Raw genomic sequence first — 26,027 nt, 5'->3', positions numbered from 1 at the left:
AGCAAATGGTGCTGGGATAACTGGATATTCATATGTGGGAGAATGAAACTAGATCCATACCTCTCCCCATATACTAAAATCAACTCAAAATGGATTAAAGAATGAAACAATAAAACTTCTTAAAAAAAACATAGGAGAAACGCTTCAGGAAATAGGACTGGGCACAGACTTCATGAATACAACCCCAAAGGCATGGGCAACCAAAAGAAAAATAAATAAATGGGATTATATCAAACTAAGAAGCTTCTGCGCAACAGAAGAAACAATTAACAGAGTTAAAAGAGAACCAACAGAGTGGAAGAAAATATTTGCAAAACATACATCTGACAAAGGATTAATATCCAGAATATACAAGGAGCTGAAACAACTTTACAACAAAAAAACAAGTAACCCAATTAAAAAATGGGTAAAAGAGCTAAATAGGCATTTCTCAAAGGAAGATATACAAATGGCCGACACATGAAAAAATGTTCAACGTCACTCAGCATTCGGGAAATGCAAATCAAAACCACACTGAGATACCATCTCACACCAGTTAGGATAGCTAATATCCAAAAAACCGTCAATGATAAAAGCTGGCGAGGTTGCGGAGAAAAAGGAACTCTCATACATTGTTGGTGGGACTGCAAAATGGTGCTGCCTCTGTGGAACATGGTATGGAGGTTTCTCAAACAATTGCAGATAGATCTACCATATGACCCAGCTATCCCACTGCTGGGAATATACCCAGAGGAATGGAAATCATCAAGTCGAAGGTATACCTGTTCTCCAGTGTTCCCTGCAGCACTACTTACAATATCTAAGAGTTGGAACCAGCCTAAATGTCCATCTTGGATGAGTGGATAAGGAAAATGTGGTATATCTACACAATGGAATACTACTCTGCTATAAAAAAGACTGAAATACTGCCATTTGCAGCAACATGGATGGACCTAGAGAGAATTATATTAAGTAAAATGAGTCAGGCACAGAAAGAGAAATATCACATGTTCTCATTTATTTGTGGGAGCTAAAAATAAATAAATAAATAAATACACAAACTAAGGTGGGGGAGGGAAGAAGACACAACAATTACAATTCCTTTAAGTTGATAAGACAAGCAAACAGATATGAGGTTGCTGGGAGGGAGGGGGGAGAGGGAGGAGGGAGGGAGGTTTTGGTAATGGGCCACAATAATCAACAACATCATATATTGACAAAATTAAATAAAATTTTTTTTAAAAAGATACTATAACAAAACAGGAAAAAGAAGATGACAGCTCAAAAGAGGAACAGAAGTGGTCAAAATGTGAATATAAGAGCAACAGTTACTGAATGCTTACTATATGCCAGCCACCGTTCTAAGCACAAATTAACTCATTCAATCTTCACATTAACCTTATGAGGTAAGTACACTCAGCCCTCCATATCCACAGGTTCCATATCCGCAGATTCAACCAACCAAAGATCAAAAAATATTCAAGGAAAAATAAGATAAAAAAATAACAATACCAAAAAAAAAAATTTTTTTTTAAATACAGTATTACAACTGTTTACATAGAATTTACATTGTATTAGGTATTACAAGTAATCTAAAGATGATTTAAAGTATACGGGAGGGTATGCATGTGTTATATGAAAATACTAGATCATTTTATATCAGGGACTTGAGCATCTGAGGATTTTGGTATCTGAAGGAAGTCCTGGAACCAATTCCCCATGGTTACGGAAGTAACCATACTATGATCTCCACTTTACAGAAGAGGAAACTGCCACACAGAAAAGTTAAGTATGTGCCAAGATAAAAGAACCAGTAAGCAGCTGAGCCAAGATTCACCTTGGAAAAACTAAATCAATAATAAATGTAATTCTCTCTACTATTCCAGATGATTATGAACAGTAAATCATTCTATCAATGTATCTCAACTCAGACAATCTCACTCAAAACAGGAACTTTTAACAACCACAAGCTGTTTAAGCTATACTCTTTTTTTTTTTTCTTTAAAAAAACTTACATGTAGAAAACGGACAATTCCCCTTTATGGAAACTGACATTACCAACTTTTTTTAAAAACCTTCAGTTAGGTTAAAGAAATGTCCCAATACTGCCAGTCAGAACCAGCTAGAGGATAGCTCTTCAGGGCAAGGTACTGAAGATACTCACTTGATTTAATTTAGAATCCCACATTGAGGTTTGTGGCTAGCCATATTGCCAGGCAAATGTCGATCTCATGAATTCAGTCTCAAGAGGGATTACATCAAAATTTCTAATTAATGTGTTTTAGGGAGGTGAACCCTGGCATAAAATCTGAGAAAAATGGTTTCTGCAGAGCCATGATTCCATTAGACAAAGGACACCAATATACTTTTGGCTTTGCTTTGAATGATGCTGAAATGTATTTGAGTTATGGATGATTAGGTGTAAAAGTCTGGAACAGAAAAAGAACAGGGTCCTAGAGCAATGCTCCCACTTTTGAAAAAGAGTCTGAGATTCAGATCAACTTCATCTAGGGATGCTGCAGTTTGTAGCCCTCCTCAAAAGTGACACCACCAAATACCAGCTATGATCTAACCAATAAGAATTCAATGGAACTACCAATTCCCTTGGCCTAGACATTATAACTACTAGTTTCCATAACATGGGTACCAGTTATTAATGTAGTCTAAGTATGTACTGGCATTTTTAGCAACTGAACCACACTATTAAAAGAAAAGAAAGCTTCTAGGAACTAAAATACCCACATCTTTTTTTTTTTTTTTTAACTTCCTATACTTAACCTGATTCTGTCTCACCATCTTACATTACTGAATTCATCTCTTAATCTAAACCCAACTCTCATCTTTATCCCTTCTCAACTCTGGTTTAGGATGTACTATAGAAGCTCTGGAATCTCTGCCATGAAGTGACCTGCCTGAGTCGGTTGTAGTCTTCCACTGACTTTAATCACAGGATAAGTGGATACTAAGAGATATTTTAGAGGATCTCCTATATTCCAGACATACTCCTCCTTCCCACATTGTGGAATAGTGGCTCATTATCTCCTTGATCGTCAGGATCGACAGAAAGTAAATAAGAATCTCTATTATGCCTTTAACCATGTCACATATAAAATCCATGACCAGTACAGGACCAGTGGCAGAGTCCTGTATCACGTCACTTAAAATCTTCATCGGGATTAACATGATTTTAGCAGTGTACTCAAGTAAAAATATGCATCAAATTAATTATTGAAGCTGGATGATAGGAACACAGGTCTCTTTATACTATTTTCTCTACTATGTGTATGTTTGAAAACTTACACAAGAGATTAAAAAATAAGGATTAAAAAAGAATTAAAAAGGAGTTAAAATTGTTCTTTTGGAGAGCTGGACAAAAGTACAACAAAGAATTGGGCAGGGAACAATTATTTTTCCCTTAAAACTTTAGTACTTTTTGACTTTTTAAATATGTGCACACCTTACTTTCACAAAAATGAAAATAAAGGGGAAAAAAAAAAGAACTGAATCAAGTTAAAGTCAACTCCGAAAATCTTCATGGACAATGTTTTGATGTCATCAAATGACATCTACTACCAAATCAGACACTTCATTTAGATAAGAAATATTTAATACAGCTGATAAAAAGTATGTGTACCCATAAAGCATAATTTGCCTATACCTTAAACTGACTTTAAGACTAAAACATTTTTAAAAAACAAACAAAAAGCTCCTAGAAAATAAATCTCCTAGGGACTGCCCAATCTTTCTCTGGTAATAAGTAAGTACATTTGACCTTATAATTCAAATTCTTTCCATACAGTGTCATATAACATTTGAAAATGTAAAATACCTTAATATTTTCAACATGGTTGCCAATAAAACCTACTTGGTAAGTGATTGAGCTTTTTGCTGTAGGAAAGTATCCCTATGTATTTTAATGACTTGTAGACTTTTTCTGTCTAGAAGTTTGGCAGCTGCTGGTATTTTCTGGATCAGAAAATTATCAGGAAACCAAATAATATTAGCAGTCAGAGTGATGGCTGGTACCTGAAATGGTAAAGGCAAAGTGGGAAAATTCATTAAATGCAGGCTAAACAATAAGCTGTTTAACAGCTCTACAATACACATAGAAGACAATCTGTTTCAAGAAAAAATAACCACAAAAAAATACTCATCAATATACCATGAGACAAATATTCTACTATGGCACAGAGTTAAAGCATATCTATATCTAATATTGAGCAATTTTATTCTGACTAAATATTAAAAAACACACATGCATGCACACCACTCTTTCATGGATTTTCAGATGAATAAAAATATGTAAAAAAAAAAAAGAAAAAGAAACTTGAATCCTCACATCCTTTACTTTCACTATATATTGGTGAAAAATAAAATAAAAAAATGAATACCACAGATGGCTGAGTTCTCATAGTTACATATCACTTGATGATAAAACTAAATTTTCAATAATGAAATCAGGTGCCACATCATGGAAATAGCAAAGATGTAGGAAAAAGTAATTTTAAATTTTTTCTACTTGAATAATGAGAATAAATGTCAAGAAGAGGAAGAGAAAAAAATAGAAGGAAAAAGAAGAAAAAAGTAGTCCTCGTAGCAATAATAGAAAGTTAATGCACAGGAAAAAAATCTAAACATCTGTCAATATGTGTTCATATGAAGTGAATTATGGAACATTTTCATTTACTATGTTACTTATTTCTCAAATGCTTGGATTTTAACAATGAAAACTATTAAATTATTATTTTTGTAAACAGGAATAAAACACATATTAAAATATCTAACTTAATCCATAATCTTCTTAATCTACTCAAATTGAAAAATAAAAGTTCCAAGTTTTACCTTCTTACAAATATCCAATAAAGACTTATAAAACTTTTTATCAACAGTTCGAAAAATTTGAAAGTGCAGTACAAAGAGTCCACAAATTCCAACATACTTGTCTCTCTGGTCAATTTCAGAAGGTTCTCCTTATAAAATAATAACATGAGAGAAAAACAGAATATATATAAATTACGTTTTTATGGAAATTCAAACTTTATCAACAAAAAATGAAATTTACATTACCAAGTTTGGCTTCTACGTTTGCAAAAATTGAGCGAATACTATGTGCAAATTCTTCGGCAAAAGTGCTATTTTTTGATACAGATACTCCTCCATTGAGAGAATCAAACTGTTGTTCTACACAGGCCTACACAGAAAATATTTTAAAAGAAATTTAGACTCTCAATAATAAGCTATTAAACGTTTAAATATAGCATGTGATAAACTTCTACATTCATCATTTTAATAAAATTGAAGCTCAGGTTCTTACCTTAAACTAATATCTATATCCTGTGAATGGAAAATGTGTATCGACTTATATATTTAAATACCAGTTATGTGAAAGTAATCTAACTGACCTCCAAATCTATAATTCTGTATGAACAGATACGGCGATGCTCAGAGATGTATAGAAGATATATTTGATGAAGCAGTGTAAAGCATGTTTATTTTACTTTCTGATTTTAATAATACAGTTTATGTTTTCTCTTTACAGTTACTTTCCTAGCACTTTATTACAGCATATGTGGAAATGTCTGCTGGAAAAAGAATCACAAAAAAAATTACCTTCTGAGTCTAATGAACTAACAGTTAAGCTGATATAAGTAAGAATTAGGATCGATCTGTTAAAATCATGATCATATAAACTATAAACTAAAGGTAATCTTGGGGCCGGCCCGTGGCTCACTTGGGAGAGTGTGGTGCTGATAACACCAAGGCCCCGGGTTCGGATCCCATATAGGGATGGCCGGTTCGCTCACTGGCTGAGCGTGGTGCTGACAACACCAAGTCAAGGGTTAAGATCCCCTTACCGGTCATCTTTAAAAAAAAAAAAAAATTAATTAATCTGCTTATTTTTTCCCTGGGAGGCAATATTAGATCAATGATTTTCATACATTTTTGAAGTATCTCACATTAAGACATATGTTTTACATTGTGACCTAGTACATATATACACATATAACTGAAAAATATCATGAAATAATGTTTACTCGGTAATCTTGAAGCAGATTTAAATGGAATATAATGCAATTTCTTGTAGAAACTACCCAACACATGACTGTCCAACAGAACTTTCTGTGATGATGGAAATGTTCTACTTCTGTGCTGCCTGACATCATGGTTAGCCGTGAACTACATGTGGCTATTAAGCATTTGAAATGTAGCTAGTGTGACTAAAGTGAATGTTTTTATTTTACTTCAATTAATTTAAATTTAAATACCCACATGTTGTTAGAAGCTACCAGACTGGACTGTGCAGACCCAAATTATATTCCCTGGGCCTGGAAAGAATTAAACAGACTTTTTAAAGGTACTTTTACACGCTAAATCTAGAGGTTAACAACAAACACAATACTTAAGCACAACTGCTTAGATCTTAGATCTTAATCCTTTAAATCATTTTATCCTTTTACATGACTAAAAAACTAAAACTCTCACCCCAAATACAACTGCTAGTACACTACTGTTTGCTACTAGATACTGGAATAATTATATTTTAGTACATGAACAATGACTTTAAGCCAAAGCACTTTTCAGAGAAAAACATATTCAACAGTATAATATAAAAGTGTCCTCCTATAATTCTGAGCTGAGTCAACTAATATACACCCATTTGTTACAGCCTGATACATCTCTACTTACCTGGAATATCATTCCATCAAGTAACTGCCCTTCCAGCTTCAGCAAAAATTTTTCAAATGGCTTTAGTTTTTCTTCCTGAATTCCAAATTTTGATGGATTGTGATGGACAGATTTCAGCAATCTTGTGGTAGATTACAAGAAAGATCTTAAATCGACCCAATGAATTCTTACATTAAAAATTAAAAATTTTCCCAGAAATCAAAATTTTGTATTTGTAATTCTTATTTACCTCTACACATTTGAAAACTTAAGAAGAATCCTAATATATTTAATACTCTTTGCTTTTTTATATCATCTTAAACTCAGATGCCTGGTGCTCTGTTTATATCAGATATTTAGTGAATACTTATAAACTGAATAAAATAAGATGCCTTGACTTAAAAAAACAATTTTGGAATATGTAATAAAGTGAAACCAAGCTCTGGAGAAAGACTATCACTTGAATACAACCTAAGAAAAAAATATATCTGAGTCCTAAGGTAGGCAAATTAACATCCTACTGTACTTTAAGAACTAGTATGCTTTAAATAGGTATATCATACTCTCAAACAAATTAAAAATCTGAAAATTAAAGAATGGTCACTGTCAGGCCAGCCCGTGGCTCACTCGGTAGAGTGCAGTGCTGATAGCACCAAGGCCGCAAGTTCGGATCCTATATAGGGATGGCCGGTTTGCTCACTGGCTGAGCGTGGTGCTGACAACACCAAGCCAAGGGTTGAGATCCCCTTACCGGTCATCTTTAAAAAAAAAAAAAAGAATGGTCACTGTCTTCATAAAAGCATTTGACACGAATATAGATCTCCTGGTCTTTTAAAGGATCTACATTATTTACATTTGTTTACTTTTTACAAATACTAATACATTAACCATATACAATAAGAGAATATTTTAAAATATTTCAGTTGGTATACCTTTTGTACATAGTCCAGTGGTCTTTCAGTGTGATATGATTTTCAATAATTTCATCCAGGGTGAGCAAAACTGTTAGCAGTTCTCCCAAGTGCTCGTACATAGTCTGTCAAAAAATCTTTAATGATTATCATTTATCACTAGTTAGAAGTTAAGCCTCAATTCCAGAAACTAACACAGTGGGTACTTAATAAATATAATGAATTAATGAATAAATGATGAATAAATAACCACTGTTGTTTCTTGAGAAATTAGTAAAAAAAAAAAAAGAAGTTAATCCCCATGGATTTTTAAAGTAAAACACATTTGGGCTAATTACGGAATTAGTTACAGCAGTGAGTAAATCAGTTTATCAAGCTACAGGTTTGATCCTCAGATGAGACTATTAGCTTTAAATAGAAAACACTTTGCCCATATTTCATCCCTAATGTGATACTGCAGGTTTGTTTCACTGTCCAAAGAGATGATTTGAAGAATCTGCATTGGGCCACTACTGGGAAAAACTAAGGGTTACACTGATACTAGGTAAGCAATGCCTCATCAACCTCACAGACAAAAGAGAGCAAATGCAAAAAAAAAAAAAAAAAAAGGCGCCTTTAAGAGTCTTGCTATTAATTGTTGTGCTCCTCAATGATACAAACTCCAAAGTAAAATACAGTAAAAATTACAGCTTTACAGATCAAATTAAATTAATTTTACCTGAAAATGAACTCCAGTTGTCTCTATAATTTTGGGTGCAATCCTGTAATAAAATAATACCCAGGTTTTTTTTAAAAATTATTTTGTCACAGTTCATTCTATTTCAAGGAATATACATAGGAACATAAGCTCTTGGAATTTTAATATGTTTTTATCTTTATCAAGACTTTAGTCACTAAAAGAGATCCAAGAAATTACTACCATATTCTACTTTCCCAAGACTGGAACTAATCTGTGCATACAGAGCTCAGGCTATCCTTGCCTGCACCCCACTCACAGGTAGGGAGGGATATGATGATATGCAGCCCGTGAATAACCTTGGCTATTGAAACCTAAGGGATCTATCTGAGGATGGAGGCAGAGAATTAATAAAACTGATATTATAATTTCTCAATCTTTGTTATTTGGGAACTAGTCCTCTCTTCAGTTAGATTTGAGTTCTCATTCCTACTGAAAAATAGTGCTCCCTACTGGGATTATACCAAAGCCAAAAGCCACAGAAAAATTCAACTTACTTCCTAGATTTTCAATTTACTCAACAATAAATAATTTATGATAGTACTTGCATATCAAAGCACATAAAGATATGCCAGAAAACAAAGTGTGTATTTTAAAATTAAACACAAAATTCAAATCAATTTCATCCTTCTAGGGCGGGGGTGGGGTGAGGAGGAATCCCCTAAGAATTACACACCAGGTACTGTAGGGGGTGGGGGTGCTATGCTCTCATTCTCTCCTGCCATGAGGAGAGCTTCAGTGAGAAGACAGAACATAAAAGAAATACCTAAGTGAGGAGTAAAACATGAGAATGGGAAACAGTTAACATAGTCCTCTAATTTATAAACAGAGTTAAGATGCAACATGATATAGTAAGAAAAACAATGAATGGACTGGTGACCAAAAGAACAGTGCCGAAACTGCTATGGAATCTCGGCAAATTAATTCCTCAGGGCCTCAATTATCTCTTCTCGTCGTTAAGAATTCCCAGCCATATGGGCTGGCCCCGTAGCTCACTCAGGAGAGTGCAGCGCTGGTAGCGCCGAGGCCGCAGCTTTGGATCCTATATAGGGATGGCTGGTGTGCTCACTGGCTGAGCGTGGTGCAGACCACACCATGCCGAGGGTTGCGATCCCCTTACCGGTCAGAAAAAAAAAAAGGAATTCCTAGGCCATACACCTAAACAAAGTTATTGTAAGGGTATAATTAAATAGGAAACGTGGAAACAATTTTAAGTACATAGAATTAATCAAACGTGAGATGTTTTATGGTAAGAACAGCAAGGGCTCTATGAAAATTTGATCATTTTTTTCTTAACTGAGGGTACTGGTCCCCAAACTTGGAAGATAATTAGAATTACTCACAAAATTTTCTCAGTGTAGATTCCTTAGTTCCACTCCCCCAAGATTCTGTATTTAATAAAAGTCTCATGTGCCCTAATGAATCAGGGAACCATTAACGTAGAAAGGAAAAGAACAGAGAGAACATGGTACATGTACTAATTCCATACTACCCTTTTTCTATATGGTCAAATTTAAGAGTTTTCTGTCAACATTCTCATTCAGACAGGTAATGGGTTCATTCACCATGGTAGAAATTGTCTTATTAACCTATGTATTACACACATTAAGTCGTGTTTGAAATATCATGAGTGTTCAAAGAATGCTGAATAAATGAGTGAGCAAGCAAAAACCTATTGAGGTATTAGTTAATCTTAGAAAAACATTTCCTGCATCTCTATTATAAAGGCAAAAATATTTCTAAAATCCATTACTTGTTACTGATATAGAGGGCAGCCAACTGATGGACTACATTCATCACCACTTCATAGCACCTCGTAACAAAACAAGACAGTTCCTGAAATGACAAGTTGAGTATATGTTACAAAGTTGCTTTTTAAATGTCACCATTTTTGACTGAATTTTATGGTTCCAATAAAATCTCCAGTCAAACAGCAGCCAACCAACTTCAAACATCCCTCAAGCAATCAATACTTAACTCACCTCTGGATCCCAGGGTCATTCCTACCTCTTTGCTCCCTGTGCATTTCATTTAGAGGTCTATTCTTAAGTCTAATGTTTCACTTATTCTTATAACTCCTAAATGACAGGGACTGTTTCATTCCTTCATTGAATATCCACTGCCTAACATGGTGGCTAACACTCAATTGCATCTCAATAAATTTCTGTCCTGTCCTATTAAATGAATAAATGAATGAACATCTGAATAAATGAAGGAGCTCAAAAGCTTCCAGTTAATAAAGTATAATGATGAGAGGACAGGGTCTGCAAAAGTCACTGTGAAATAACTTCAAACTTTTTTTCACTTTAATCATATCTATAAACAGGCTTGGCACATAGCAAGTGAAATATCAATTATCCCAGGGATATGTTTGTCATTAAATAATAACTAACTCACATCTAGATGTCCCAGACCTTCTGAAAATTTGTTTTCAGAAGCTCTCAATTTTTAAACCCACAGAAACAGTTTGTATCTAAAGTATTTAAAACCTGATTAAACTATGACTGTTCTAAATGTTAAGCTCTATGAGGGCAGGAGTTTCTGCTGGTTTTGTGCACTGCTGTATCCCCAGCACCAAAACCAGTTTCTACCATATACTAGGCCCACAAAACATATTTAGTGAGATCCAAAAGCAATTCAAAGTTTTTGAAAATAAAAATAACACATTTTAATATCACTTAAACAGCCCTAGTTTTATACTTATTAAAATTCTGAAAGTTTAATAAAAGCAAGGAAAAGAACAGAAAATGCTGGACAAATAGAGGGCATAAAGTGAAAAGGCAGAAAAAAAACCAAATATATAAATAGACTATGTGAGATATAAATAGAAATAAATTAATCAATTAAAATACAGAGATTGTCAGATTGTATAAAAAAGCAAAATCCCGATATATGCAATTCTAAAGAAATACGACAGAAACACAATGACACTGACAGGTTGAAAGAACGGAATAAAATAAATCAAGAAAATATTAATTGAAACAGAGCTGGGCAGCAATATTACTATCAGATAAAATAGACTATTAGATTAACTATAGCTAATTACCATGTATGTAATATATATTTATATAATTATATACTATATACATGGTTATTATCATAGCTTAAGAGGGTCACCACATAATGATCAAAGGTCCAATTTTTCAGGAATGATTAACAATTCTAAACATGTACACACCAAATAAAACACCTTCAAGATAAGAAATGCAAAATTTGATAAAACTATAGGGAGAAAATGACACATTCACTGGGACCCTGCCAACAACACTTGTTAGCCACTTTCCTGTCCAATAGGCTTCCTTTTAGGTTCTGCCAATAGATAGCACTAAAGGGAGTCTGGAAGGCAGGAAAAGGTCATCCTTTCTATTTCTTGTCGTTTTTTATCAACATAATCCAGGCAAGAGCAGTTGACTCCAACAATGGCAGTTTGCATCAGCATCCAGCCTCTTTCAGCACTCCAGAACTAACCTCAAACTGCCCTCTCAGAGGAACCAGCAGCCAGGCAGTGCCCCCTCCTTAGAGATATGAGCACCAATTCCATGGGGCTCCTTCTCCAAACTCCCAGATTCGGGCCACTCCAATCTCTTCCCTTTTATTCCCTGGATATAGAGGTGGTATCTACTTCCTCTGGATTACCTCACTGTTCTCTCTGTTCTTTCAGCTCTCCAACTCCTGTGTAATCAGTTCCATATATTAAATCCCCCTTTTAAAAAATAACTTTTATTATATATATTTAAGGTATATAACATGATGTTGTGGAGTACATATAGATAGTAAAAAGGTTACTATAATGAAGCAAATATATCCATCATGTCAGTTACCCATTTTTTGTTGTTGTTTTTGTGGCAAGAGTAGCTAAAGTCTATTTATTCATTTAGCATAAATCCCATATGCTGTACAATGTTATTACCTATAGTCCCTATGCTGTACATCAGAACTCTAGACTTGTTCATTCTACATATCTGCTACTTTGTATCCTTTGACCTACATCTTTTAAAATACCCTGAGAAACTTTTTTCCAAAAACAGGATCCTGAATAACACACACAAAATGTCCTCAATTAGGTCAAGGTGACAAAAAAGGTGATAAAGATATAAAGAATGTGAACAATAAATTAGCATGCTTGATTTGATGAAATGTATCAAATCTTGTACCCAACAATGAGAAGCGAGGTAGAACTATGGGTATTTTTTCCTTCAACTTCTGCTTTTTTCACATTGTACATGCATTGTTTTTATAAGGGGGGGGATATAGAAGTTATTTCATTCTTTTGATAAAATTAAACCAAAAGACCTAGAACCACTAAAACTTCGCAGTGATGAAAAGCATATCTAAATTGAAACATTCTGTTAGAAGCATCAAGTACTACTGCTTTTAACAACCTCATTAAGTTCACATACCAGCTTAATCCTCTCTATTAACACTTTTCCTTACAAAATTTATCATTTCCCACCTGGTACAAAGTTCAAATTCTTTTAAAAAGCATGGTAACAAATGGTCCACAAAATGAAATTACCAAAGAAACTTATTTTGATATTTTATTCCCCTAAAAATGCTTGGAAATCTTTCAGGAGTTATGATCTCTTAAACTATAATCCAGTGCTAATGAATTAAGTTGGGTTACCCTCAGAGTATACATCCTCAGCATTTGAAGGTTTCAGATCTTTTTAAATTATGTGTAATTTCCTCAAATTTTTCAAAGAAAAAGCTCAATAGGAAGTAAAAATCAGTTACCTGTAAGAATGAAATAAATCTCCCCATTTGAATTTGACTATCACCTTCTACCATGCTGGAATCTGTAGCTTTAAAAGGCAACATAAAAAATCATATTTCAATTTTTTAATTTAAACTCAATGAACAGCAAAAAAGCAAAAAAGTCACATTTTTTATTTTTTAGGATGTATTCTAATCTGCATAGTACTGAAAACAGAATTTTTACACCGAAGAGAAAAATGAGACAATCATTAATCACACAATTAAAAGTGACCATCTGCTTCACTATTCAATGCATTCGAAGAAAATTCTCATCTAGCTACAGTACTTAACTTATGAAAATATCAAAAATCAACTTTAGAGAATTTACTACTGCTTTATCACTCAGGTACTTTTCACCTATTTACCAAACCAACCAACCAACCAACAAAAAATGTGAATGTTTATTTTCTCACACTAATACATCACGTAATCATGGTAGTCCTAGAAATATTAACTTTTCATCTATTTCAAGTCAAAAAATGCATCAACACATTATAATTTTGAGGTTTTAAAACTTACCACCTTCTCCATAAAATAAGAGGCCATTGTAAAATTTAGTTTCAGCCTATTTAAAAAAAAAAATTAAAATAATTTTAAAGGTTATTTTGTTTTTAAATTCCTAAGCTCTCTCTTTTTTTTTTTTTTTTTTGTCTTTTTTTGTCTTTTTTCGTGACCGGCAACGGATCGCAACCCTCAGTGTCGCGCCCGTACCAGACCGGGACCGGCAACGGGATCGCAACCCTCGGTGTTGCCCCCGCTCCTCGCTCAGCCAGTGAGCAGCCGGTCTGCATGTGGGATCCGAACCCTTGGCAGGAGCGCCGCCGCGCTTCCCAAGCGGCGCACTGTAGCAGTGCACCACCGGGCCGGCCCCTAAATTCCTAAGCTCTCTTAGTTATCTGTTTTTAATAATACACAGTATCTACATCATCTATATACTAATTCATTTAAATTCAAAAACTTGGGCCGGCCCATGGCTCACTCGGGAGAGTGCGGTGCTGATGACACCAAGGCCCCGGGTTTGGATCCCACATAGGGATGGCCGGTTCGCTCACTGGCTGAGCGTGGTGCTGACAACACCAAGTCAAGGGTTAAGATCCCCTTACCAGTCATCTTTTTAAAAAAAAAAAAAAGATAAATTCAAAAACTGCTTACAAGTAAATTCAATTTATCTTTAGAATACCAAAGATATTACTGATACTCAAAGCTGTATCTTAACTCCTTTAACCTTTACTTTGTCTTATCTAACCACCCTCATTTCCCACTCCTCCCATTAGTTCATAGGAGATATAGAGCAAGAATAAGTATCAAAAAGGGAGAGGAAAGAAGATGAAATTTACCAGCTTCTACCAAAGTTTTAATGGCACACAGGTAACAAAACACAAAACTAAATGCATATTAAAGATTCTAAAAAATCAGTTATCTCTAGATAGCCAGTATATATGGCAGGTAACAGACTTTGGAGATAGGCAAAACTAGATTCAAACTTTTACAAACAGTAAGATGTAAGGCAAGCGACACCCTCTTTAAGCCTCAGTTTCTTCATAATTCCTCACCTACCTCCCTGGGTTGTTAAAAGGATTAACAGTGTTAGCATGGTGTTTGGCACATAGCAAGTAGTCAATGAACGGTAGTCACTAGTAATACTATTACTTTAAATAAATAATTCATTCAACATTCAATAAATACTTACTGCATGCTGTACATATATAAACACATATTTGCTTTTAAATGATTTGTTGTTACAGTTTTAAGACAAGAATATGTATAATTACCTCATATTTTAATTTCTTGATTTCACAACAAAGTGCAGCATAAACAGTGATGACTTTGTTTAATACCTAGTTTCATGAGTAAAAACAGAATTAAACAAGTAAATTATAACAGGTAACTAAAGCATTTTTAAAAATACATTTTTAGGTTTAGGATTCTGTACCTTGTTTTCAGTCTTTATGAGTTCCAAAAGGGAAGACTGTTCATAAGGCAAAAGCTAGAAACAAAGGAAAAGAACATTTCCTTTTAATTGGAAAAAAATCACTGAAATTTGAAATATACAAATTGAGACTAGCTCTATTCTACTTAAACTTGTATTACAATTCCTTGAACTTGTTAAGACAAGTGAACAGATATGATGTTGGGGTGGGGGGGAAGGTAGATTTGGTAAAGGGACAAGAATATCAACTACATTGTATACTAATAAAGTAAAATAAAATAAATAAATAAACTTGTGTTAGACCCTGTACTCAGCACTAGCACCACACAAACTATTTTGTTCAAAACAATCTCATCAGACAACACAGTAAGAAACAAATCCAAGAAAAAATGGCCTCAAAATGACACAATCATGTTGCAATAACTCTAGTTGCTCTCTAGGGTATAAGGTGGCTGATTATAAGTTCAGTGCAAGAAAATGCAAAGCAATACTAATATTATTAAACTCCATTAGTTGTGACCATGGGAAAAAACCTCTCATAATTTTGGAATTTGATATGCAGGCATAAATTTCATAAGATACTGTAGCTACAAGAGTCAAAATAAATTATCATAAAGAGTAGAACAAGGTAGAAAAAAGAAATAAATTTTCCTGTTATAAATCCACAGCTCAGAAACACTTAAAATACAATGTGCAGTTCGTTTATCTTCTAAGGCCAGCTCAATTTCCACTTCTTTCATAAAGCCTTCCTGATCACCATCTACAAGTGATCTCTTTATTAAGTGAAATATTAGATCTCCCTTTTGGGTTATATACTAAGAATTAAGTATTTATGTATGTTATCATATAAACCCTTTCTCATTAGGTTGTTATTTTTGTTTACAGAAATTCTGTGTGTTTGTGATTTTCCCAAAATACTAAGAAACTTGTATAGTACAAACATAATAAAATAACTGTCCAATAATGGAACTAAAAACAGTTTCCAAGAGAAAGCCATGAGGAGCAGAAGAAGGGTCCATATGATGATAAAATTTTAAAGGTTACAACTTTTCTTTAGGGGAAGATTAAAGCTGAAAAATGATTTCATGCTTTTATAAAATCAGAATTGAGACTAATTTTTATGATCATAACTAGAGTTGTATGATAACTAGATTTTTATGATCATAACTAGAAGAAGCCCTTAAAGCCCAAGAAAAAGTCTCAAAAAAATAAAAACTATCACTTATAGGCAAGCGACAAATGTATGAAACTCATTACCCTCAGAAATAGTATAGGTTGAGAATGGCAATTTCCTAGTGGAAGTCCTACAACTTACATACAAAGATTCTCACATAAGTGTTGAAGAACAAAAAAGATACAATGACAAACGCAGAGAAAGATTTTTAAAGGAAGACTGAGCCTATCCAGCTTGCAATCTAGAAGAGCCAAAGGAAAGTAATTTCAGTTTACAAATACATAAAGCATTAGAGAGGCAGTTCAGAGTTGTGGATAAGGACACAGGCTCTGGGGCCAAACTGCCTTACATTGATTTGCCACTTAACTAAATGTGTCACTTACTTGAATAAATTGCTTAACTCTCCTATGCCTTAGTTTTCACATTGGCAAATGGAGATGATATTTAATCTACCTTATAGAGTTGTTGTGGGAATTAGATGTCAATACTTGTCCTACAGTGGAATAATAAAACAATATCCCAATCTAAAAATGGACAAAGGGTCTGAATAGACATTTCTCCAAAGAAGACATACAAATGGCCAATGTGCACATGAAAAGACAGATATTCAACATCATTAAACATGAGAGAAATTCAAATCAAAACCACAATGAGATACTACTTCACACCCAATAAAATGGCAAAAAGAGAAAGACAGTATAGTGGATTGAATTATGTCTCCCCAAAACTCCCTGAAGCTTGAACTGTGTCCCCCAAGTTTCATGTATTAGAAACTTAGCCCCCACTGTGACTGTTAAGAGGGTGGGAAATCCTATTATGGTAATTGAAAGGTGGGGCCTTGAAGAGGTGATTGGATTGTAGGACTGTGCCAGAGTGAATAGATTAAAAATGGGGGTCAGAGGCATGGTTCTGAGGGCTTTAAAACAAGAGGAGACTGTCTTTCACTCTCTCTGCTCTATCTGCTTCCACCATCGGGCAATGTGAGACCCGTAGGTCGCTGTCGCCACCATCAGATGGACTTTGGACTTTTAGCCTCAGAAACTGTAAGCAATAAATTTCATTTTCTTTATAAATTACCCAGTTCCAAGTATTTTGTTATAAGCAACGGAAACAGACTAATACAGACAGTAACAACTGTTGGCAAGGATGTTGAGAAATTGGAACCCTCATACAGTGCAGGCAGGAATGTAAAACACTGCAGCCACACTGGCAAAGTCTGGCAGTTTCTCAAAAAGTTAAACATAGTTACCATATACCCCAGCAATTACACTCCTAGGAACATATATCCAAGAGAAATGAAAACATAAATCTACACAAAATCTTGTACACAAATTTTCATAGCAGCATTATTCACAATAGCCAAAAACTGGAAAAACCAAAATGTCTATCAACTGATGAGTAGGTAAATAAAATGCAGTATATCCACTCTATAAAATATCATTCAGCAATAAAAAGAATTAAAGAATTAAAGCAATTACATATGCTACAACACAGATGAGCCTTGAAAACATTATGCTAAGTGAAAGAAGCCAGCCATAAAGCACCGCATTGTATGATTCCATTTACATAAAATGTCCAAAAAAGACAAATCCATAGTGACAGAAAGTAGACTGACTGGTGGTTGCCTAGGGCTGGGGGGTGTTGGTGTGGTGTGACATGGCATGTCTAGGTAGGCTGACTACTAATCACTACAGGATTTGTTGTGGGGATGGTGAAAATGTTCTAAGACTGTGGTGATAGCTGTGCAATTCTGTGAGTATATTAAAAACCAATTAAATGTTCAATTTTAATAGGTGAATTGTATGACACATGAACTACACTTCATGAAAGCTGTTACTAAGAAAGTTAATGTGTGATTTAGAACAGTGTCTAGAACATAATGTGTTCAATCAATATTAGCTATATATATATAAGTGGTAACAGACTATAGTTTCAAAGATAAAATGAGACAGAACTATCTCAAAATGGAACAGAATAAATGTGCTTTATTATATACACTAAAAAATTACTCCCATATTAAGATCCCCTAAGGGACTTTAACTTTTTGGAAGTGATGGAAATACTCTGTATCTCAACATATGGGTATATGTGTTTGGCAAAATTCATTAAATAGTATTCTTAAAATCTGTGCATTTTACTGTGTGTAAAATAACCTCAGTAAGAAGAAACAAATAAAGCCTCAATATTCTATTCACCCCTCTTCATTTTCTTGATGATGAAAAACAAAAGCCAGCTTAAAGAGTTAGAGTTTGTCACTCTCTAATACTGAAGAAGTTTGTGTTATTCTTTATAAAAACAATTTTTTAAAACTCTCCTGGCTTGGAGAAAAGGAAATTAACAACTTTCACCAAGTTTCTTTTATTTCTTAGATTTCAAATAAAAATATATTTTCCATTAAAAAAAATGACGTTTTCAAAAGATAGTATGTTCTGAAAATAGATACGTAAGTTTAAAAATCAAATCAAATCAAACCTTTAATGCTATAGGATCAAGATTGAAATCCCAAACATCTCCAATTGAGTCGTCCAGCGCGTCCTCGATTCTTCTCAACTGAGATGTATACTCTTCAAGAAATTTCCCATAATTCTTAAGTTGGACTTCAGCATGAATTTCTAAATTTAAATTTTAAAAGAGTATGTGATAAATACAAGTAATGAATTACAGGACATTTACTTCAAGTAACCTCAAAAGCCAGAGCAAAGCACTGTTGTTGATTATTACTTTGGAATGTCTGAACTTGAAAATAAAGTCCCAAAGTTAAACAATAATACAGCTTTCAATATTCTCCAAACACATAAAATAATTTTAAAAGCAGTAGATATTACCATATACAAAGGTATCATCTTTAAACTCTAAAGTATCAGGAAAAAGTCACTAGCACACTTACCCCATAATCAAGGGCTTTTTTTTTTTTTTTTTTAAAGATGACCAGTAAGGGGATCTTAACCCTTGACTCAGTGTTGTCAACACCACACTCTCTGAAGTGAGTGAACCGGCCATCCCTTTACGGTCCGAACCCGTGGCCTTGGTGTTATCAGCACCACATTCTCCTGAGTGAGCCACAGGTCGGCCCCCTAATTCAAGGGCTTTTAACCAATTTGAATAATGCCTTAGACAACTCAATATCCTGATTCTATGTTTTAGTCAAAAATGACTCTTTTACGGGCCGGCCTGTGGCTCACTTGGGAGAGTGCAGTGCTGATAACACCAACGCCACGGGTTCGGATCCCATATAGGGATGGCCGGTTTGCTCACTGGGTGAGCGTGGTGCTGACACCAAGTCAAGGGTTAAGATTCCCTTACCGGTCATCTTTAAAAAAAAAAAAAAAAAAAAAATGACTCTTTTACAAAATAGAAATATTCATGGCCTGAAGCAACTGCAAAAATCTCTGTTGTCACAGAAGCAATATTTTAAAATTTAATTCTTAATTCTATACACAATAAAGTACACAATAAAATACACCTAAATATTTTTAAAATGGAAGTTTTAGACCTGCTTCAGCATATTATCCCCATAATGCCTAAAATTTACCAAGATACTTTAATTATTTAGCTATCACAATTGAGTTGGAAAAGCCAGTAAAGAACACTCATTGAGTACAGAATATTGTGCTGATATTTATTTACAGGATTTTCACATTAACAAGTGACTTTAAGGAGTTGCTGGAATAAACTGGATTTTAAAAAATGCCTATTTGTCAAAATAAATGAAAGCAAATATTTCACCTTATACATAAGAATGCATTCATTACTTAATCACAAAGGCAGCAAATTCAATTCCAACTCAGTTTCTTCTACTGATGTGAATAACTATTCAATCTTTGTCTTCTAAAAAAGGTAAAAATTTTCTCTCTTCAAATTAGCAATGCAAAGCCACTATAAGAAAGTGTGTTCTGACTCACGTTGTATTAAAGCACAAAGACCTAGCTCCCTATTCTGCCTTATTTTACAACTAATACTCTGAATCAGGTGGCTCAATCTAGTTCATTAAGGTTCCCGTCTAATTATTGCATTAATCGAGGCAATTCTGGAAAACAATTAGTCTAGACATGATTAATGGTCCAGAGTTAATGAAAACCAGGCACAGAGAAAAGTCTTTTCCTACTTAAAGCTTACATATAAGAACTGCATAAGATTCTCAGAACCCCAAGTAGACATCTTATTATCAGTTATGTGGAAAACGACCAGTTAAAGCTACCATTTGACCAGCAAATGAGTTAAGACAAACTAGAAAAACATTCTACTAAATCACTCGTTTACTCTGAGGATTCACAAAGTAGCAGGGAACAGAAAACCTGTAATAACATTAAATTTACTTGCTCATAAGATAATGAACAGTTGTAAAATTGGTAAAGTTTAAATAAAAAGATTTGAAATAAGAGCAACATGGTGATTCTTCAGGAGTAAAATTCCAAAAACCTATTTAACCTGCTTATCTCTTATATAGACCGAATTCCTTGTTTTTATCTTTGTATCCCTAAGACCTAGCACAGCGACTGTTGTGAAAAAAATGTTTGTTCTCTGGATCAGATCATTCTACTCTCAGTTGAACCATTTTCAAAACCAGTAACATACCCTCATTCCAATTTTTTGAAAAACTAAGGTAGGGGACCTCTGTCCATAAAACTTCATACATGACAAGGTGCAGTTTATTATAAAAACACAGACTCGTCTCCACAAAAAATACAAAGATTTTGTCATTACCGCCAAGATTTTTTTGTGTACTGCACTGAGTTAATATCTTTTGGAACGTTTTGTGAAAAACTGCAAACATCCTGTTTTGTAGTCCACAATTCTTTGAAAGGCTAATAAAACTTAACTACATCTAAGTTTGTAGACATTAATTAATCTTTGTAAAATCAAGCAAAATTCATCTGGAATTTTAAGAAAAATAGCATTCCATCTTTTGGGAAAACTATGCCTAACAACAAATTCACAAATAGCATGCCCCGATATCTCATATTACTTATGCAGATTAATATCACCCAAGATAAGAAACAGATTGTCAATCTGTATTAATTTCAAGCAGAGTTCCACTTAAATAGTTTGGCCTCCACGTTTTGCTGAAAGAACTGAATTTGTTAGGTTTTTCTCGGTTGGACTCCTAACTTAAAACAAGACAATTAGGGCTGGCCACGTAGCTCAGTTGGTTAGAGCATGGTGTTACAACACCAAAGTCAAGGGCTCATATCCCTGTGGTTGCCAGCCACGGTGGGGGGGTGGGGGGGAGACAATTAGATTTTATGAAGCACAATTTGAAGCAGACTTGCTGTAACTGAAACCTTTGTTGTTGTAATTTTGAAACTTTTGTAGCTGCAATGCAAACTACAGAACAGCATTTTAAAAATACCATTTAACATAAATAAAATGCTTGAAGGGGATAAAAATGGCATTCACGTATTTACTTTTACCGTGTAAAGAGTTCTTTTCTCGCTACCTTCTACACTTATAAGCCTGTAAAGGAAAAAACACCCAAACTTCCAAAAGTTCGTTTGGGAGGAAAAGAAAAACAGGAAACTGAAACAGGAACCCAGACATCAACCTCTTTTAGAACTGAACGCTCTGATAATCTGGCGAAAACCCCGAGAGGCCAGACAGGAGCAGCCTGGGATCCCGGGGCTGCTGGGCCTCCCCGGGCAGCAGAAGGCAGACGCCGCGCCGCCCCCACCCCAGCGGCATCTCAGGCTCACCAAGAGAGTGACCTCTCCGCACGCCGACCGAGCCAGCCTGGCCCGCCACTGCTGAGCCCCCAGGAAAATGAGGCTGGAGAGCGCGTCCCTCTCACATCCCCTGGGCTAGAAAGTGTCCCCAACCCGACCGCTGCGCAGCAACCGCGATGCGCAGCAACCGCGATGCACAGCCCTCCCGGAGGAACGCTAACAAGGGTGCCGCGGGCCGGGGAGCGTCCACCCGCAGCCCTCGCCCTGACGCTCCCTTACTCAGTGAGCCGTCGTCAAGGCGGTCAAACTCCCAGTCCGGGGACAGAGTCTCCACCGCCATCTCCCCGACGCCTCTCACTGACGAAGCCCCAACCAGCCCGGGAAACCACGGGGGCCTCACCCCAGCGGCTGTCACAACACGTGACTTCCGGCCCCGGCCTCGGCCCCGCCCCCGCTCGCGACGGCCGGCCGGACTTTGCCCCTGCGGCCGCGGGGGCTGCTGGGAAAGAGAGTCCTCCGCGGTGGGCCACCCGGGGCCGCCATGACGGCGGTGGTCCCCGCTGGGGTTCTGTGTTCCACCTTGGGCGTCGCCTTGGGCTTTGTCAGCGTTCACTGCTGATCTCATGCCACATCGGCGGGTTCAATTTCGCCCTGCTGTCTCGAGGCGATTTTTTAGTTACTGGGGAATTTGTTCCCTCAGTCTAACCTAAGAAGGACTGAATTGATGGGGTGGGGGCTTAAAAGGAAAGCATGAGGACCCCGAGGACGATGCTGCCCAGGCGCTGCTTCCAAGAAGCCACTATGGCCAACATCCTCTTTATCGCCACCATTGGATATCCTGCCGCCCTTTGCACGGCCTGTGCAAAGACCGCTGTACGAGAGGAGGAGTTACTTTATGCGCATCCTAAAAGGGAACCTTACGTCTCTGCTTACCTTGCACTCACCGGCTACCTGGATTTTCCGAGAATTAGGGATCCGTGTTCCCCAAATTCTGCACATATACAAATATTTGCACAGGAATCTCCATTGCAACGTGCTGCTTAATAGTTACTAACAAGAAACGATCTAAATGTTCACACAAAAGGAATGATCACATAAAGTTTAATATATTTATACTATAAATTACTAGAGAACTGTAAAAAGAAGTGAGATATGTTTACAGTTGCATGAAAACCCGACGGGAGGCAGTTGCGGAATAATATGTATTTGTGGCGCCGTTTATATTTTTAAATTATATAAGGGCGTATGTGCATATGTGTATGTAAATGCATAGAAGAGAACCCAAATCACAATAAACAGCACATAATCACAATAAACAGCACATTGGTCACCTGCAAAAGAGTATGTGTTGGTGAGTAGAAAGTGGATTTTCAAGTTTTGTTGTGTCTACGTATGTGTTCTTGAATTTTTAATAAGAATTTATTAAGGTTTTACTTCTGCAATCTTAAAAAGTACCAAAGATAACTAATCTAATCAATGCAGATCTCCTGAAGAGCATTCTCTGAAGCCATTGGATCTGTGGAGTGGGTCAGATACTTGAGTACCCACTAGGTTCCAGGCACCATGCCAGATGCAGAAACTATAAAACAGACGAGAAAGATGGATCCCTGCCCCTGTGGTGCTTGCAGTCTTAGTGGGCATTTTAGAAAGCAAAAGTCTTAGTGGGCATTTTAGAAAGCAAAAAACGGAACTTTAAAATAGTAGGCATCATCAGTGCCTACTGGCAGACATTTTTCCCTTATTTTCTGTGTTATCATGAGTTTGACTTTGCTGTATTCTTCACATTTAATTCCCATAATTAATCTCCCAACACTACTATGATAAACTGAAGTTACAAGTCAGAGCAATTTTAATCTGCAGATACGCTTATCTATTATAGTTAATAGATTAGGAGCAAGAGGCAGTGTCTGTAATAATTAAAAGTAGAGTTTTTTATTTTTTATTCATTTTTATTTTTATTGAAACATAACTGTACACATCCGTGGGACAGTGTTGAATATTAATAACTGTGTAAAAGCACCGTTATGACAGCCAAATTGGCTAGGTCCAAATCCTGACTTTGCCCATGGGCCATATAGTTTAAACTCTGCCTCAATTTTCTCGACCTTTATATGGAACAAAAATAGTAAACTCCTCATAGGATTGTTATGAGGACTAAATTACTTTATGCATATAAAATACATAGAACAATGTCAACTGCATTCTGTAAAAGTGTTTGTGAATCAATATAGCCTTATTGTTTTAAAACAATAGCAGGGGGGTTGCCTGTCCTAAACTTACATGTCTTTAAATCAAATTCCACAGCCTAGAATTTTGAATTTTGTTAGAAAATTACAAGTTAGATACTAAATATAAAAGCACATTCACCAACTGAAAAGTGCTATCTGAAAGTTATTTGTTATAACTGATGTCCTATATTTCTAAGACCTAGTCTACAGAAGGCAAATAATCATTTTGAGAAATTAAATATTCTTCTTTCTACTACCCTTCACTCACATAGTACTTTCCGAAAGGCAAGCTTGGAAATAGAAAGGGAAACATTTTTTTTTTTTTTTTGTCCTTTTTGAGACCGGCTGCACCGTGCTCAGCCAGTGAGCACTGTGAGCGCATTAGTCATCCCTATATAGGATCCGAACCTGCGCGGGAGCGCCGCTGCACTCCCAGCACCGCTCCCGAGTGCGCCACGGGCTCGGCCCAGAAGGGGAAACATTTTATATGTTGTATGACATTTTGTATGTTGTACGTATTTTACATGTTATATAACAATACTATGCTATTTTGAGAGCTTCTGTGAACTTCAGAATAGCTGTCCACAGAAAGTGCCTGCCTGCCAGCTCCTAGGAAACCCTGCCTTTAACCTATAGGCCTTTATATTCACACCTTAAGTCCCAGTTTATTCCATACGAAAATATTTTATATATATTATATAGCTAAAATCTGGGTGAACTTTCTCAATAAAAATATCTATGGTAATAACTCACTAAAGACATTTCACTTTGTCTATGTCACAGAGTCCTGTGTATTCCAAAATAATCTCTCACTTGGACAATTACTAAAGGCCTATGACAGGTCTTCTCCCTCCGTTGTCCACATTCTCTGGGTGAAGTATCCCAAACCTATCTGATCAGGTCATGCCCCACTTAAAATCTTTTAATGAATTCCCATTGCCTTTGTCATGGAGTTTATGCTTCAGAGGATGTAACACAAGCCTTCTTCCAATCTACCCTTTGATTTAAGGGATTCTAGGATCCCTGTACTGGTGGGTAGTTGAATTAGTCCATTTCTATTTATCAGAATACTTGAAACTGGGTTATTTACAAAGAAATGAAATTAATTTCTTAATTTCTTACGGTTATGGAAGCTGGGAAGTCCAAAGTCTAGGGAACACATCTGGTGAGCACCGTCTTGGTGGGAACGCTCTACAGGGTCTTATGGTGTCCATAGTAACACCTGAGGAAAATGGACTGAGCAAGGGAAAGAGTTAATCTTCTCACTCACTATCCTTATAAAGCCATCAGACACACACGCATTACTCTATGAATGGATTAATTCACTCATAAAGGCACGGTCCTCACAGTCTAATCACCTCTTAAAGGCCCTACCATTCAAATACCATAATTGGGTTTCCCACCTCTTAACACTGTTACAATGGAGGTTAAGTTTCTGAAACACGAACTTTGGGGGCACATATCTGACCCATAGCAGTAATCAATGATTGTGGGATTCTATAGGTTACCATCATATCTGATTCCCTAAATCTCAGATTGACTGAATGCTCCAGTCCTGTGCTTCCATAGTATTTACCACATTGAAATTATCTGTAGATACAATTGTCTCCCCTATTAGGCTGTATATTAGTTTTCTATTGCTGCTATAACAAATTGTCACAAACTTAGTGCCTTAAAACAGCACAAATCGGGCCGGCCCGGTGGCGCACTGCTACAGTGAGCCGCTTGGGAAGCGCGGTGGCGCTCCCGCCGAGGGTTCGGATCCCACATACAGACCGGTTCCCGCTCACTGGCTGGGCGAGGTGCGGGGAGCAACACCAAGGGTTGCGATCTCGTTGCCGGTCCTGGGCCGGTATGGGCGCGACACTGAGGGTTGCGATCCGTTGCCAGTCATGAAAAAAGACAAAAAGGGCAACCCTCAGTGTCGCGCCCGTACCATGACCGGCAACGGGATCGGGATCGCAACCCTCAGTGTTGCACCCGCACCG

At 36.1% G+C, this 26,027-nt stretch overlaps 1 protein-coding gene across 3 annotated transcripts in view; it reads right to left on the bottom strand.

Moving 5' to 3' along the window:
- Positions 1–22,227, bottom strand: part of KIAA1033 (KIAA1033 ortholog) — a 61,919-nt gene extending 39,692 nt beyond the window's left edge. The window contains exons 1-13 of one of the 3 annotated variants that reach the window (XM_008569171.1): positions 22,091–22,227; positions 18,624–18,763; positions 14,981–15,034; positions 14,820–14,885; positions 13,567–13,612; positions 13,027–13,094; positions 10,046–10,128; positions 8,275–8,317; positions 7,578–7,681; positions 6,667–6,787; positions 5,047–5,170; positions 4,822–4,949; positions 3,845–4,005 (exon numbers count right to left, since the gene is read on the bottom strand). In XM_008569171.1, the coding sequence (XP_008567393.1) occupies positions 3,845–4,005; positions 4,822–4,949; positions 5,047–5,170; positions 6,667–6,787; positions 7,578–7,681; positions 8,275–8,317; positions 10,046–10,128; positions 13,027–13,094; positions 13,567–13,612; positions 14,820–14,885; positions 14,981–15,034; positions 18,624–18,763; positions 22,091–22,151 (1,199 nt within the window). In that variant the 5' untranslated portion in view covers positions 22,152–22,227. Of the gene's footprint in view, positions 1–3,844; positions 4,006–4,821; positions 4,950–5,046; positions 5,171–6,666; positions 6,788–7,577; positions 7,682–8,274; positions 8,318–10,045; positions 10,129–13,026; positions 13,095–13,566; positions 13,613–14,819; positions 14,886–14,980; positions 15,035–18,623; positions 18,764–22,090 lie in introns of those variants that run through there. The other 2 variants (XM_008569173.1, XM_008569172.1) reach the window with 2 other exon arrangements.
- Positions 22,228–26,027: the final 3,800 nt, after the last annotated feature.

Source organism: Galeopterus variegatus, unplaced genomic scaffold (genome assembly GCF_000696425.1).
Source record: "Galeopterus variegatus unplaced genomic scaffold, G_variegatus-3.0.2 Scaffold472, whole genome shotgun sequence".
Taxonomy (NCBI): Eukaryota; Metazoa; Chordata; class Mammalia; order Dermoptera; family Cynocephalidae; genus Galeopterus; species Galeopterus variegatus.
The sequence above is the reverse complement of the archived record's forward strand: the minus strand, read 5'-3'. Positions and strand labels throughout refer to the sequence as shown.